At 38.5% G+C, this 17,299-nt stretch overlaps 1 protein-coding gene across 1 annotated transcript; it reads right to left on the bottom strand.

Moving 5' to 3' along the window:
- Positions 1–1,512: 1,512 nt before the first annotated feature.
- Positions 1,513–2,415, bottom strand: LOC133261344 (olfactory receptor 52A5-like). The gene has a single exon (XM_061439838.1). The coding sequence runs from the start codon at positions 2,413–2,415 to the stop codon at positions 1,513–1,515; it is 903 nt and encodes a 300-aa protein (XP_061295822.1).
- Positions 2,416–17,299: the final 14,884 nt, after the last annotated feature.

Raw genomic sequence — 17,299 nt, forward strand, 5'->3', positions numbered from 1 at the left:
TTACTCAAGGTTTTAAATATTTGGAAATCATGCAGCTCATATCTTCACATGCTAACAAGATTATGCTGAAAATTCTTCAAGCTAGATTTCAGCAGTGAATCAAGAACTTCTGCATGTAAAAACTGGACTTATAAAAGGCAGAGGAACCAGATATCAAATTGCCAGCATCCATCGTTTCATACAAAAATCAAGGCAATTCAGGAAAAAAAAAAAAAAGAGAGAGAGAAAAATCTACTTCTGCTTCATTGACTACATTAAAGACTTTGTGTGGATGACAACAAACTGTGAAAAATTCTTAAAGAGATGGGAATACCAGACCACCTTACCTGTCTCCTGAGAAACCTGTATGCAGGAAAAGAGGCAACAGTTAGAACCTTGTATGGAACAACAGGCAGGTTCAAAATCAGGAAAGGAGTATGTCAAGGCTGTATATTGTCACTGTATATTATATATTGTACATCATGAGAAATGCCAGGCTGGATGACTCACAAAACAAAATCAAGATTGCCAGGAGAACTATCAGTAACCTCAGATATGCAGATGATGCCACTTAAATGGCAGAAAAAGAAGAGGAACTAAAGAGCCTCTCGAAGGTGAAAGAAGAGAGTGAAAAAACTGGCTTAAAACTCAACATGCCAAAAACTAAAATCATGGTATCCAATCCCATCACTTAATGGCAAATTGTTGGAGAAAAAGTGGAAATGGTGGAAGATTTTATTTTTTTGGACTCCAAAATCACTGTGAATGGTCACAAAATTAAAAGATGCTTGCTCCTTGGAAGAAAAGCTATAACAAACCTAGACAGCTATCAAAAAGTTGAGATATCACTTTGTGACAGTGTTCCAATTAGTCTAAGCTATTGTTTTTCTAGTATTCATGTACAAATGTGAGAGAGTATTCATGTATAAACATTCATGTACAAATGTTGGACCGTAAAGAAGGCTGAGAACTAAAGAATTGATGCTTTCCAGCTGTGGTGCTGGAGAAGACTCTTGAGAGTCCCTTGAACAGCAGGGAGATCAAACCAGTCAATCCTAAAGGAAATCAGCTCTGAATATTCACTGGAGGACTGGTGCCAAAGTTGAAGCTCCAGTACTTTGGCCACCTGGTTTGAAGAGCTGACTCATTGGAAAAGACCCTGATGCTGGAAAAGATTGAAGGCAGGAGAAGAAGGGGATGACAGAGGATAAAATGGTTGGATGGTATTCCAGTACCAAAAGTTCGAAAACTAAAATCAAAGAATGATCTCTTATGAAGAACTAAATTAACTACAATTAAAAATAAGGAAAGGAAAAGGAAAGATTATATTAGAAGAGAAATATATTAGAGATAGAGAGATAATATCAGTGTTAACCTGAACACTTTTTATGTCAACTTAGCTGTCTTGGAAATAAATGTTTTGAAGTTAGAGCATGATGATATAAAACCCCAGCAGTTAACAAGAAGAGTCTGAACTCTTTCCCTTTGTAGGAAATAAAAATATTCTTTACATGTCCAGACGCATTTGATAGGTCACTGCTGGGATCCATGATTCAGAAGCAAAACCTGTGCCACACGCTTACGAATTACCTTATTTTTTACCCCATAGACAATAGGGTTCAGTGCAGGTGGTACAAGAAGGTAGATGGTAGACAGAAGAATATGAGTAGAAGGGACAATGTGTCCAAAACGATGGCTGAAGAAGGAGAAGAAGGCAAGAATATAAAACTCAAGGAAAACAAAAATGTGAGCTGTGCGTGTGTTGAATGCTTTGAGCCGTGCCTTCTTTTGGTGTAGACGTAAAACAGCCTGGAAAATAAGGGTATAGGAAATGAGGATGAAAATCATATCAAATCCCAGAATTGTAAAACCTACGAAAAGACCACATGTATTATTGACACGGATGTCTTCTGCAGCCAGCTTAACTATAGCCATGTGCTCACAGTAGGAGTGGGCAATTACAGTGGAATGGAAACGGTGCAATCTTTTGATTAGAATGGGTAAGAGACCCACCAACACTGTAGTTCGAATTGCCACTATCACCACCATGCGACCCAGAACTGAAGGTGTGAGAATGGATGTGTGCCTCAGAGGATCACAGATGGCAATATAGCGGTCCAGTGCCATGGCCAACAGAATACCAGACTCCATGCACTGCAAGGCATGAATGAAGAACAGCTGGGCTAAGCAAGTGTCAAAGGCCATGGAGTAAGACCTGAACCAGAAGATAGCCAACACTGCCAGGAAGATGTACATGGGCTGGTGTAGGCTGCGTTCCATAGGGATTATGATCAGTAAAATGATGTTTCCCAAAAGAGCCACCAGGCACACAGCAAAAAAAGGAAACCCAATCCAAAACTGCATATGCTGTAGTCCAGGGATTCCAATCAAGATTACAGTTCTGGGGTTCAAATATGACATGTTAATGGATGCCATAGAGGTTGGTATTCTGTCTTCTCACCACTGATTATGATAACTGCAGAAGAAAACTTGGATAGGAAGTCAGAATTGTTCAGGCTTCACTTTCATTCAATCTTTATCATTCAACCATACCGAGCATTCGTTCAGTGCTTTGGATAGCAGTTTGGAGAGAATTTTTTGAGGTTCTATAATACATACACATGACAGAAGCAAGCAATCCTACAGCAGCTTTATCAGAACTGGAAAATGCAAGTTTCAGTATTCTTGATATAGCTCTTAGCTCTTGTGGAAATGAAAATTATGAAATGGAGATCACCAATCTTTGGCATCTTCCTTGAGTTCTCATCTTGTTTGCCTGAAAAGTCAGCATTCAGAGTTCCTTCTTTATCTTCTTCCAAATGCCATCCTATTTTCACAGCAATTGGTTATTCTTCTGGGTGGCTTGGAGTCCCAGAATAAATATTGTTTCTGTTGTCCTGTGAGTGTTAGTACTTAATCCTATGGGAACCTTCAGTATTAGCCACCCTGCTTCTCATCCCAGTGAGTGAGTTGTTTATTCCTAGAGTTGGTTCTCAAATGGAATTTTTCAGAATAGATTTCACCTTTCTTAAATTATCTCATTCCACAAATATCAAACAAACTACTGTTTTTTGGGACACTAAATGTGACCTGGTAGGCAAATTTGAAGAGAGTGGTCTTCTCTCAGACACAGACAGGTAAAGTTGGTTCTCTAAGTAAATTAAGGCTCATTTATGTTTAGGGTTGATATGTTGAGCAGAATAGGGAAGAATAGAAATGTGGAATAGGCTGTTTTTTGTTGTTATATTACATAATATTATTTTTTTATTATACATTATATATGCATACAGGATCTGACTAGTTTAGACACACTCTGAAGTTAGATTAGCAAAATAATGGTTTGTTCCTGAGGTTCAGGGTCAGTGGATCCCTAAATTTCTTGAGCTCTAAAATCACATATACTACTTTACATATTAGACTTCCTGGAGTGCTGCAGCCCATGGGGTTGCAAAGAGTTGGACCGGACTGAGTTACTGAACAACAACAATATATTAATGACTATAAGGAACAAAAATAGTAGGAGATCCTTGATTATGATTCTTTATAGAGCTGGCTGCTGCTAAATGTAGCAACATTCTCTATCTTATGAGACCATTGTTTAGAACTTGTATCTCATGACTGATACTTGAAGGAGAGGAAAGGGGATTTGATTTACCTACTGGTTCTCATTTGCAGTTTGTAGAAGGATCATCTCCAATTATACTTTCTGATTAATGGTGTTGATAGTTATTACCCTGGGAATGTGGTTTGAAGGATGGCATAATTTGAAGCTCTACAAGGTTGTGCTTGAATGAATTTATCCAGTCTACCAGGGATTGATCATGTCAGATCAGTTGGAACAAGGGACATATGAGGGACAGTGGTTCTGGAGGATGCTAAAGAAGCACAAAATATAGTTTTATTTTCTAGGTTTTAAAAATTCTGAACTTTTAATATATTTGTGGGTTATTTTAGTCTCCAAACCTAAGTTCTCTGAGTGTCTTAAATTGAGACACTTGACTGCCAAGTATTGGCAATTTTGTCTTTAAATTTATATATGAAAAAATATATAGAAATTAAGCAAACATTTACCTTTACAGGTAATAAATTACAGGTAAATGTACCTTTACAGGTACCTTTGAGCTTCCCTGGTGGCTCAGACAGTAAAGAGTCTGCCTGAAGTGCAGGAGATCTGGCTTCGATCCCTGGGTTGCGAAGATCCCCTGGAGAAGGAAATGGCAACCCACTCCAGTACTCTTGCCTGGAAAATCCCATGAACGGAGGAGCCTGGCAGGCTACAGTCCATGGGGTCACAAAGAGTCAGACACAACTAAGTGACGTCACTTTACCTTTACAGAAACTTTTAAGCAATTGCATTATAGTAGTGATAATAATAATATTAATAACTGATCATAGTTGTAGTAATTTAATTACAGTATCTATTATGCATATATAAAATTTGAAGTAAAGATCTGATCCATACAGTGTGTGCTAGGAATTAAATTTATTAATTTAATTGATGAGCCAAGCCAAAATCTATGGAAAAAAGAGAAAACTCTTTTCTGTATGTGAAGCTTTATGTGGGAATTACACATCTTTTCCAGGTATCAAATTTTATGAAATGATATATTTTTCTATGATTTAAAAAAAAATGAAATATTTTCAGTGACTATTTTACTGGTGAAAGTATGCTCATTCATAAATTCTCAAGAGTGTTATTTTATATGGAAAAACTAGTTATTCAGTCTATTCAATAAGCTTTCCTCATTCAACAAATATTGAAGAACTTTCTTATTATAAATTAGGCATTAACTATAGTTGCTAGCAAGATAAACACGAACAAAAGAAACCTCAACAACATTATACCAGAATTTTATAAAGTTGAGCTTTGAAATTTATGTGATTGATGAGGTAAGATCTTTGGCCCAAAGAAATATAAAAAGTTATGGCACAAATATGATCTTACATACATTTATTTATGTTATTTTAAACGTACTGAACACTAAAAAATGCTTATACCATTTTTAGGTTGTATATGGACATATAGCATATTCTAAAACCTAAACATACCTTTATTTTTTTTTTTCTGTGTGTGCTTATGTACTCATAAATTAGATCAGTGTGACATAATCCAATGGGAACCTTCAGAATTAGCCACACTGTTTCTGGTCCCACTGAGTGAGTTGTTTATTCCTAGAGTTGATTCTCAAATGGAATTTGTCAGAATAGATTTCATCTTTCCTAAATTATCTCATTCAATAAACATCAAAGAAGAAGACCGTGATCACATATCTCTCATGTGGTTATTTTTCCACTACATAGAAGGACAGCTTCATTTGTCAACATTATGAGACTTTGGCTCTGTCATTGTGGGCCCAGGAAGTTTTGTTAGACTGCTGAGTTTAGAAATCCTCTTCAAAACTTTGATCTTCTTGTATATGTGGACATCAATACACTCATATAACACTGTGACTTCTTCAGAAGAATGCATGTTAAGAACCTTGTATTTTTTTAACAACTCTTGAAGTCTTGAGAAAATTAAAGTGCATAACATGGCCACTGGTCCAATTATGAGTTTGCTACAGTTGGTCAGGGAGGTAAACCTAGTTCTGACCCCACAGACAAGGCTTTAAGTAATTCAGACGTGTTGCATGATTAGATTCATATAATGTCTATGAAAGATTTACCTTGGTACTTTTATGCTTTATGAGATATCTGGAACAAAGAAATATAACATTATTTCCATTTCTTTGAGCTTGATTAGAATAGTTAGCTGAGTCAGTCTTTTTTTGTTAGATTTTTTATTATTTTAGTAATCTGTGCTGTGTGTTGGATTATTTTGTATTTTCCCCCCAAGAATGATGTTCTTGAAAGATTATTTTTACATGTACTCTCCATATATTTTGCTCTAATTTTGTTTTCTATGTTATCAGAAGTTTTTATGGAATCTACATAGCTGAGAGCTGAGTTTATAGGGAAGTGCTATAGTACATTTTCAGTACTTTCCTATTGATTAAGACTCTGTCACTTATTACTGTAGTCAGTGACTCTGTAGTCACTGAGTACAGAGTAAAGAATATACTAGAATATACTTTGTCATCCAAGACCTCATTCTTGGTCAGTAGTCTGTATAGCAGAGTCATGAGGTATGCATAGAATTCCCTTATAAAAATCCATTCAAGCCTTCTCCTTTACCTGTGAACAAAAATTCTCGTTAAGCCTCACTTAGATTCCTTGGTTGGAGAAGGCAACGGCACCCCATTCCAGCACTCTTGCCTGGAAAATCCTATGAATGGAGGAGCCTGGTGGGCTGCAGTCCATGGGGTCACTAAGAGTCAGACATGACTGAGCAACTTCACTTACACTTTTCACTTTCATGCATTGGAGAAGGAAATGGCAGCCCACTTCAGTGTTCTTGCCTGGACAATCCCAGGGTCAGGGGAACCTGGTGGGCTGCCATCTATGGGGTCGCACAGAGTCAGACACGACTGTTAGCAGCAGCAGCAGATTTCTTGGTCAATATATAACCTATCTCAGTAGGAATGGGAACAAAAGAGTCACTCCCATGCCTACCCCCAGCAAATAAGTTTGAAACTACTGGCCCACAATCTCTTAAGGGAAAACTCTGAAAATAAACCCACATCTCCACTGGCCATCGGTTTTAGGACTGTAATCTCAAAGTCTTCTAGAAAAGGGTTGGAATTCTGCTCCAGAAAGGAGGAAGTAGAAGAGAAGCAGACACAAGAGAAACACTCCTGCTTCTGTATGCACTTCCAGGGTTCTTAGAGGTTTTAAAGTATTTTTCTGTTTCATAAAATTTTTAAAACATTCTATAAAAATTAACACACTTCTTGGATTTCCTACTTCATGCTATTTCACACACCAATAGCATGTTTCTGTAAATGGCATTTCTTTATTGTGGGTGCTCCATACCAACTACATAAATTTGCTCAACTTTTCTTTTCATAGATTTGTGTTTTCAGGTTTTTCATTTATTATTGTAAAATAGACATAGCATAAAATTTACTGTGTTAACCATTTTTGACTACCCCACATCCGAGGTCAGGAGTGGTGGCTGAGATGACCACAATGAAGCATGGCTGAGATGGACCACGCAGAAGCATGGTCAAGAAGAGTTATCCCTCATCCAAGGTCAGGGGTGGCGACTGAGAATGCCAGGCTGCGATGGTGCAGAAGCAGCCAAGACAAGCTACCCCACATCCGAGGTCAGCAGTGGCGGCTGAGATGAGCTACACCACTACCGAGGTCAGGAGCAGTGGCCAAGATGACCTACCCCACGCCCGAGGTCAGGGGTGGCGGCACAAGAGGGGCTACCACATGCCCGAGGTCAGAGGCGGCAGCCGAGAGGAGCAACACCACGTCCAAGAGGGGAAGCTGCACGGGTGAGGGGGGCTGAGAGGAGCTACTCCACGTTCAAGGTCAGGAGGGACAGCCGTGAGGAGATATCCCTCGTCCAAGATAAGGAGCAGTGGCTGCGCTTTGCTGGAGCAGCTGTGAAGAGATACCCCCACGTCCAAGGTAAGAGAAGCCCAAGTAAGATGGTAGGTGTTGGGAGAGGGCATCAGAAGGCAGATACACTGAAACCATAATCACAGAAAACTAGCCAATCTGATCACAGGGACCACAGCCTTGTCTAACTCAATGAAACTAAGCCATGCCGTGTGGAGCCACAGAAGACGGATGGGTCATGGTGGAGAGGTCTAACAGAATGTGGTTCACTGGAGAAGCTAATGGCAAACCACTTTAGTATTCTTGCCTTGAGAACCCCGTAAACAGTTCAGTTCAGTTCAGTCGCTCAGTTGTGTCTGACTCTGTGACCCCATGAATCAGAGCACACCAGGCCTCCCTGTCCATCACCAACTCCCAGAGTTCACTCAAACTCATGTCCATCGAGTCGGTGATGCCATCCAGCCATCTCATCCTCTGTCATCCCCTTCTCCTCCTGCCCCCAATCCCTCCCAGCTTCAGGGTCTTTTCCAATGAATCAACTCTTCGCATGAGGTGGCAAAAGTACTGGAGTTTCAGCTTTAGCATCAGTCCTTCCAATGAATACACAGAACTGATCTCCTTTAGGATGGACTGGTTGGATCTCCTTGCAGTCCAAGGGACTCTCAAGAGTCTTCTCCAACACCACAGTTCAAAAGCATCGATTCTTTGATGCTCAGCCATCTTCACAGTCCAACTCTCACATCCATACATGACCACTGGAAAAACCATAGCTTTGACTAGATGGACCTTTGTTGGCAAAGTAATGTTTCTGCTTTTTAATATGCTCTCTAGGTTATAAACAAGCAAAATGATAGGATACGGAAAGAGGAACTCCCCAGGTCTATAAGTGCCCAATATTCTACTCGAGATCAGTGGAGAAATAACTCTAGAAAGAATGAAGGGATGCAGCCAAAGCAAAAAAATACCCAGCTGTGGATGTGTCTGGTGATAGAAGCAAGGCCCGATGCTGTAAAGAGCAATATTGCATAGGAACCTGGAATGTTAGGTCCATGAATCAAGGCAAATTGGAAGTGGTCAAACAGGAGATGGCAAGAGTGAACTTCAGCATTCTAGGAATCAGCTAACTAAAATGGACTGGAATGGGTGAATTTAACTCATATGACCATTATATCTACTACTGTGGGCAGGAATCCTTGAGAAGAAATGGAGTAGCTATCATGGTCAACAGAAGAGTCTGAAATGCAGTACTTGGATGCAATCTCAAAAGTGACAGAATGATCTCTGTTCGTTTCCAAGGCAAACCATCCAGTATCACGGTAATCCAAGGTTATGCCCCAACCAGTAACGCTGAAGAAGCTGAAGTTGAACAGTTCTATGAAGACCTACAAGACCTTTTAGAACTGCACCCAAAAAAGATGTCCTTTTCATTATAGGAGACTGGAATGCAAAAGTAGGAAGTCAAGAAACACCTGGAGTAACACACAAATTTGGCCTTGGAGTACGAAATGAAGCAGGGCAAAGGCTAATAGAGTTTTGCCAAGAGAACACACAGGTCATAGCAAACACTCTCTTCCTACAACACAGGAGAAGACTCTACACATGGACATCACCAGATGGTCAGCACTGAAATCAGATTGATTATATATTCCTTGCAGCCAAAGATGGAGAAGCTCTATACAGTCAACAAAAACAAGACAAGGAGCTGACTGTGGCTCAGATCATGAACTCCTTATTGTCAAATTCAGACTTAAATTGAAGAAAGTAGGGGAAACCACTAGACCATTCAGGTGTGACCTAAATCAAATCCCTTATGATTATACAATGGAAGTGAGAAATAGATTTAAAGGACAAGATCTGATAGAGTGCCTGATGAACTATGGACAGAGGTTGGTGACATTGTACAGGAGACAGGGATCAAGAACATCCCCAAGAAAAAGAAAAGCAAAAAAGCAAAATGACTGTCTGAGGAGGTCTTACAAATAGCTGTGAAAAGAAGAGAAGCTAAAAGGAAAGGTGAAAAAGAAAAATATAAGCATCTGAATGCAGAGTTCCAAAGAATAGCAAAGAGAGATAAGAAGGCCTTCCTCAGTGATCAATACAAACAAATAGAGGAAAACTACAGAATGGGAAAGACTAGAGTCTCTTCAAGAAAGTTAGAGATACCAAAGGAACATTTCCTGCAAAGATGGGCTTGATAAAGGACAGAAATGATATATGCCTAACAGAAAAAGAAGATATTAAGAAGAGATGGCAAGAATACACAGAAGAACTGTACAAAAAAGATCTTCATGACCTAGATAATCACAATGGTGTGATCACTCACCTAAGCCAGACATCCTGGAATGTGAAGTCAAGTGGGCCTTAGAAAGCATCACTACGAACTACGAACAAAGCTAGTGGAGATGATGGCATTCCAGTGGAGCTATTTCAAATCCTGAAAGATGATGTTGTGAAAGTGCTGCACTCAATATGCCAGCAAATTTGGAAAACTCAGCAGTGACCACAGGACTGGAAAAGATCAGTTTTCATTCCAATCCCAAAGAAAGGCATTGCCAAAGATGCTAAAACTACTGCACAATTGCACTCACCTCTGCTGCTGCTGCTGCTGCTGCTAAGTCGCTTCAGTCGTGTCCAACTCTGTGCGACCCCATAGATGGCAGCCCACCAGGCTCCCCCATTCCCTGGGATTCTCCAGGCAAGAACACTGGAGTGGGTTGCCATTTCCTTCTCCAGTGCATGAAAGTGAAAAGTGAAAGTGAAGTCACTTAGTTGTGTCCAACTCCTAGGGACCCCATGGATTGTAGCCTACCACGCTTCTCCATCCATGGGATTTTCCAGGCAAGAGTACTGGAGGCACTCATCTCACATGCTAGTAAAGTAATACTCAAAATTCTCCAAGCCAGGCTTCAGCAATACATGAACCGCAAACTTCCAGATGTTCAAGCTGGTTTTAGAAAAGGCAGAGGAACCAGAGATCAAATCGCCAACATCTGCTGGATCATCAAAAAAGCAAGAAAGTTCCAGAAAAACATCTACTTCTGTTTTGTTGACCATGTGTCAACAAAAGCCTTTGACTGTGTAGATCACAATAAACTGTGGAAAATTCTGGAAGATATAGGAATACCAGACCACCTGACCTCCCTCTTGAGAAACCTATTTGCAGGCCAGGACACAACAATTGGAACTCAACATGTAACAGATTCGTTCCAAATAGGAAAAGGAGTACATCAAGGGTGTATATTGTCACCCTTCTTATTTAACTTACATGCAGAGTACATCATGAGAAATGCTGGACTGGAAGAAGCACAAGCTTGAATCAAGATTTCCAGGAGATATATCAATAACCTCAGATATGCAAATGACACTACCCTTATGGCAGAAAGTGAAGAGGAACTGAAGAGCCTCTTAATGAAAGTGAAAGAGGAGAGTGAAAAAGTCGGCTTAAAACCAACATTCTGAAAACAAAGACCATGGTATCTGGTCCCATCACTTCATGGGAAATAGATGAGGAAACAGTGGAAACAGTGTCAGACTTTATTTTGTGGGGCTCCAAAGTCACTTCAAATGGTAATTGCAGCCATGAAATTAAAAGACGCTTTTTCCTTAGAAGGAAAGTTATGACCAACCTAGATAGCATACTAAAAAGCAGAAACATTACTTTGCCAACAAAGGTCTGTCTGGTCAAGGCTATGGTTTTTCCAGTCTTCATGTATGGATGTGAGAGTTGGACTGTAAAGAAAGCTGAGCACTGAAGAATTGATGCTTTTGAACTGTGGTATTGGAGAAGACTCTTGAGAGTCCCTTGGCCTGCAAGGAGATCCAACCAGTCCATTCTAAAGGAGGTCAGTCCTGGGTGTTCATTGGAAGGCATGATGCTAAAGCTGAAACTCCAATACTTTGGCCGCCTCACACAAAGAGTTGACTCATTGGAAAAGACTCATGCTGGGAGGGATTGGGGGCAAGAGGAGAAGGGGACGACAGAGGATGAAATGGCTGAATGGCATCACCGACTCAATGGCCATGAGTTTGAGTGAACTCTGGGAGTTGGTGATGGACAGGGAGGCCTGGCGTGCTGCAATTCATGGGGTCACAAAGAGTCAGACATGACTGAGCGACTGAACTGAACTGAACCGAACCATTTTTGAATGTACACTTCCGTGGCACTAAGTCTATAACAATTATTATTCAATCATCATTACCATCTGTCTACAGAGTTCTCCCCCCGCCCCCCATCATCCTGAGCTAAAATTCTGTATCTATGGTCCTCATGCTTCAGCCCCTGGCTGCCACCATTGTATTTATTGTCCCTGTGAATTGGACTAATCTAAGTTCTTCATAATATGTAGAATCATATAATATTTGCCCATTGGTGGTTGACCTATTTCACTTAACACGTTTTAATATGTGTCAGAATTCCTTCCTTTTTAAGGTTAAATAATACTCCATTATATGTGTATATCACATTTTATTTATCCATTCATTTATGGACTGGACCCTGAGTTGCCCCCACATTTTGACTTCTGCTATGAATATACATGCACATATATATGTTCTGTACCTTATTTTCAATTCCTTTGGATACAAACCCAGAAGTTGAATTGTTGGATCATATGGTAATTATATATTTAATTTTCAGTGTATTACCATACTGTTTCTATAATAATTGGACAGTTTTATTTTCCCATTAGCAATCCACCAGCCTTCCAAATTCTCTAGTTCTTACATTGTTCTTTTTCTGCCCTTTTCTTTTTAATTTTTTTTTCCTTTTCTTCCTTTTCTTCTTCCTCCTTCTTTCCTTTTATAGCCAGTTTAGCAGGTGTGAAGAGATATCTGATTATGATATTTATTTCTATTTCCCTAATGATTAAAGATCTTAAACTTTTTTGTGTGGTTATTAGTAACTTGTATATCATACTTTAAGACCTTTACAATATCCAGTCTTCCAATCAATGAACCTGGGTTATCTTCTGATTTATTGGTATCTCCTTTAATTTCTCTCAGCAAAGATTTGCAGAGTTTAGTGTACAGATTTTTCACTTCCTTGGTTAAGTTTACCCCTAAGCACTTTATTCTTTTTGCTCTTACCTCCAAACTATTTTCACCATGTACTTTACTGCACTATTTTGGATATTTTTTTTCACTGTAAATCTAATTGTCTTCTTAGTTTCCTTTTGAGAACATTGTTAACGTATAGAAATGTATCTGATTTTTTCTCCTGTATCTTTGCTGATTTTTTTTTTTTCTCTCTTTGTGAGATTTTCAGTGTTTTCAACATAATAAGATCAGGTCATCTGACAAAAGTGATATTTTCACTTCCTTTCAGATTTTAATTCCTTTTTATTTCTTTTTCAAGTCTAACTTATGTAGAAAGGACTTCCAGTACCATGTTGAATATAAAGGTTGTATTTTTTGGCCATGCCATATGGCTTGTGAGATCTTATTTCCCTCACCAGGGATTGAACCCTTGTCCTTGGAAGGCAGTTAAAATGCAGAGTCTTAACCGCTGGACTACCAGGGAATCCCTCTTTTTTTTCTTTTTCTTTTCCTCTGTCTTTATCCGGATTTTAGAGGACAAGCTTTCAGTTTTTTTCACCTTTGAACATGATATTATCTGAGTTTTCCCAGGTATGGCCTTTATTACTTCCCTATCTGCAGCTTCCTATTTCTAGTTTGTTGAGTGTTTTATCACGAAAGAGTGTTGAATTGTAGGAAAAAAAAAATTCTGCATCAGTTGATATGATCAGGTGTGTGTTCAGTTCCTTTATTCTGTTAATGAGTTCTATGGCTTTGATTTTCATACGTTGAACCATCCTTGCACTCCAGGAATAAATGTCACTAGATCATGGTGTATAATCCTTTACATGCTAATGAATTTGGTTTGTTAGTGCTTTGTTGAGGATTTTTGTATTGATATTTGTAGCACATATTGCTCTGTAGTTCTTTTATTATAGTGTCTATTCTGCTTTTCATATCAAAATAAGGCTGTTCTTAATCCAAAAATGAGTTTGGATGTATTCCTTCATCTTCAATCTTTAAAAGTATTGAGGAAGACTGCTGTTAATTCTTGTTAAATACTTAGTAAAATTCATCAGAGAGGCCATCTTGTCCTAGGCATTTTCGGTAGGGAGGTTTTTGATCACAGATTGAAGTTCCTTACTAGCTATAGGTCAATTTTATAGTCTATTTACTCATGATTCAAGTCTTCTGATTTTGAATTTATAAAATTATTTCTATTTAATATAGATTACCTATTTTTTATTTTTTATTCCTATAAAATTACATGTTATATCCCCTCTTTCATTTCTGATTTTAGTTATTCTAATTATCTCTATTTTTTTCTTTTCTTTTTTTTTAATCAGTGCAGCTATGTTCATACATTTTGTTCATTTTCTCAAAAAACCTAAAACATGGTTTCCATTGATTTTTATTTATTGTTTTTCTACTCTCTTTTCCCCCACATCTCCTCTAAATTTATTATTTCTACCTTCTAATAAATTCAGGTTTAGTCCGTTCTTCTTTTTCTCAGTTCATTTCAGAAACTCAATTTTGTCTGTCTGAAATCCCATAGACTGCAGCATGCCAGGCTTCGCTGTCCATCACCTTCTCTTGGAGCTTGTTCAAACTCATGTCCATCTTTTTCTGCTGCTGCTGCTACTAAGTTGCTTCAGTCGTGTCCGACTCTGTGCGACCCCATAGACGGCAGCCCACCAGGCTCCCCGTCCCTGGGATTCTCTAGGCAAGAACACTGGAGTGGGTTGCCATTTCCTTCTCCAATGCATGAAAGTGAAAAGTGAAAGGGAAGTTGCTCAGTCGTATCTGACTCTTCACGACCCCATGGACTGCAGCCTCCCAGGCTCCTCCATCCATGGGATTTTCCAGGCAAGCGTACTGGAGTGGGGTGCCATTGCCTTCTCCAGTCCATTTTTTCTAGTTTGTTATAATAAAAACTTTGGTTCTTTTAATGAGTTTATAGATATACATTTTTCTATTAGCATTGGTTTTGCTGCATCATATATATTTGCACTGTTGTGTTTTCATTTTATTCTTCTCAATATTTGCTAGTTGTTCTTATTTTATCCTTTAACTCACTGATTGTTTGAGTATGTTGTTTCATTTTCATATGTCTGTGGAGTTTCTAGTTTTTATTTTGCTACTGATTCCTAGCTTTATTTTTATTGAAAATATGTTTCATGTGTTTTCAGTCTTTTTAGGTTTAGTAAGAATTATTTTGTGTATGATCTGTACTAGAAAATGTTCCATTCGCACTTGAGAGAGATGTGTATTCTGCTATTGTTGATTGAAATGGTCTGTATATGTCTCTTAGGTCCAATTAATCCATCAGATCAGATCAGATCAGTTGCTGAGTCGTGTCCGACTCTTTGCAACCCCATGAATCGCAGCACGCCAGGCCTCCCTGTCCATCAAAAACTCCCAGAGTTGACTCAGACTCAAGTCCATCGAGTCAGTGATGCCATCCAGCCATCTCATCCTCTGTCGTTCCCTTCTCCTCCTGCCCCCAATCCCTCCCAGCATCAGAGTCTTTTCCAATGAGTCAACTCTTTGCATGAGGTGGCCAAAGTACTGGACTTTCAGCTTTAGCATCATTCCTTCCAAAGAAATCCCAGGGCTGATCTCCTTCAGAATGGACTGGTTGGATCTCCCTGCAGTCCAAGGGACTCTCAAGAATCTTCTCCAACACCACAGTTCAAAAGCATCAATTCTGTGGCTCTCAGCCTTCTTCACAGTCCCACTCTCACATCCATACATGACCACAGGAAAAACCAAAGCCTTGACTAGATGAACCCTTGTTGGCAAGTAATGTCTCTGCTTTTGAATATGCTATCTAGGTTGGTCATAACTTTCCTTCCAAGGAGTAAGCATCTTTTAATTTCATGGCTGCAGTCACCATCTGTAGTGATTTTGGAGCCCAGAAAAATAAAGTCTGACACTGTTTCCCCACCTATTTCGCATGAAGTGGTGAGACCGGATGCCATGATCTTCGTTTTCTGAATGTTGAGTTTTAAGCCAACTTTTTCACTCTCCACTTTCACTTTCATCAAGAGGCTTTGAGTTCCTCTTCACTTTCTGCCATAAGGGTGGTGTCATCTGCATATGTGAGGTTATTGATATTTCTCCCAGCAATCTTGATTCCAGTTTCTGTTTCTTGCAGTCCAGGGTTTCTCATGATGTACTCTGCATAGAAGTTAAATAAACAGGGTGACAATATACAGCCTTGATGAACTCCTTTTCCTATTTGGAACCAGTCTGTTGTTCCATGTCCAGTTCTAACTGTTGCTTCCTGATCTGCATACAGATTTCTCAAGAGGCAGATCAGGTGGTCTGGTATTCCCATCTCTTTCAGAATTTTCCACAGTTTATTGTGATCCACACAGTCAAAGGCTTTGGCATAGTCAATAAAGCAGAAATAGATGTTTTTCTGGAACTCTCTTGCTTTTTCTATGATCCAGCAGATGTTGGCAATTTGATCTCTGGTTCCTCTGCCTTTTCTAAAACCAGCTTGAACATCAGGAAGTTCACGGTTCACATAATCCATAGTGTTGTACAAATCCTATTTTTCCTTAGTGATCTTATGTCTAGTTGTTTAAATCATCTTTGAAACTGGGATATTGAAGTTTCTTATGATTATTGTAGAGCTGTCTTTCTTTCCTCTCTTCAATTCAGTAATTTTTTTTTTAATTTTTGTAGGAGCTCTGATCTGTGGGTGCATATATGTTTATAATTGTTTTATCTTTTTGGTGAAATGAGCTCTTTTCACTAGATAATCAATGTCTCCTATAAAACTTTTTGACAAAGTATTTTGTCTGATATTAATATACTGTCTTTACTTTCTTTTGTTTAAATTTGAGTGGAAAATATTTTATTATTATTATTATTTTGCCATGCCACATGGTATGTGGGATCTTAGTTTCCTGACCAGGGATTGAACCCACACCCCTGAATTGGAAGTACAGTCTTAACCACTGGATTGGCAGGGAAATCTCTCTTCTCCCCATTTTTTTCTTTCAATCTATATATGGTATATGTGACAGAATGTAGAGCATATTTTTATATGTGTATTTGCCATCAATATATCTTCTTCCATGTAGAGTCTGTTAAAATCTTTGTACATTTTTAATTGATTTGTTTGTGTTTTCATAGTTAATAAATTATTAGATTTCTTTGTATATTTTAATAACATTTTTTATGTAGGATTTTTGAAAATATTTTATTCCAATCTGTGCTTTGTTTTTCATTCTTGACAGTGTCTTTCATAGACCAGAGATTTTTAATTTTAGTGAACTCCAATTCATCAGTGATGTCTTTCATGCACATGTTTGATATCATATCTAAAGGTCATCAACATACCAATGTCCCCTAGATATTTTCTTTTATTCTTCAGAAATTTTATAATTTTGCACTTTACATTTAGGCCCCTGATTAACTTTGAGCTAGATTTTGTGTGTGTGTGAAAATTGTAATGTCTATGTTTAGATCTGCGTGAAAGAGTTGAGCTCTCCCACTTTTGTAAATATATTAAATATATTCTTATAAGAATTTGAAAAAATACTATATGTGCTCCATTTTATTTTACTTATCAAAGATCAGTTGATTGTATTTATGGGAGTTTATTTCTGACCTTGCTCTTTTGTTTCATTGGTCTACTTGCTGTGTGTTTGCTACTTCCACACTCTTTTTCATTATTGTAGCTTGTATTGTAGTGAGTCTTGAAGTTGAATGGTGTTGGTCCTCCAGTTTTGTTTTTCTCCTTAATTATTGTGTTGCTTTTACTAGGTCTTTTCCCTCTGCATATAAACTGTAAAATTAGTTTTTTCTATATCCACAAAATAACTTTCTGGGATATTGATTGGGA

The sequence above is a fragment of the Bos javanicus genome, chromosome 15 (genome assembly GCF_032452875.1).
Source record: "Bos javanicus breed banteng chromosome 15, ARS-OSU_banteng_1.0, whole genome shotgun sequence".
Taxonomy (NCBI): domain Eukaryota; kingdom Metazoa; phylum Chordata; class Mammalia; order Artiodactyla; family Bovidae; genus Bos; species Bos javanicus.

Excerpts from the sequence above, each read along its gene's own strand:
- LOC133261344 (XM_061439838.1), bottom strand. The coding sequence starts at position 2,415 with ATGGCATCCATTAACATGTCATATTTGAACCCCAGAACTGTAATCTTG.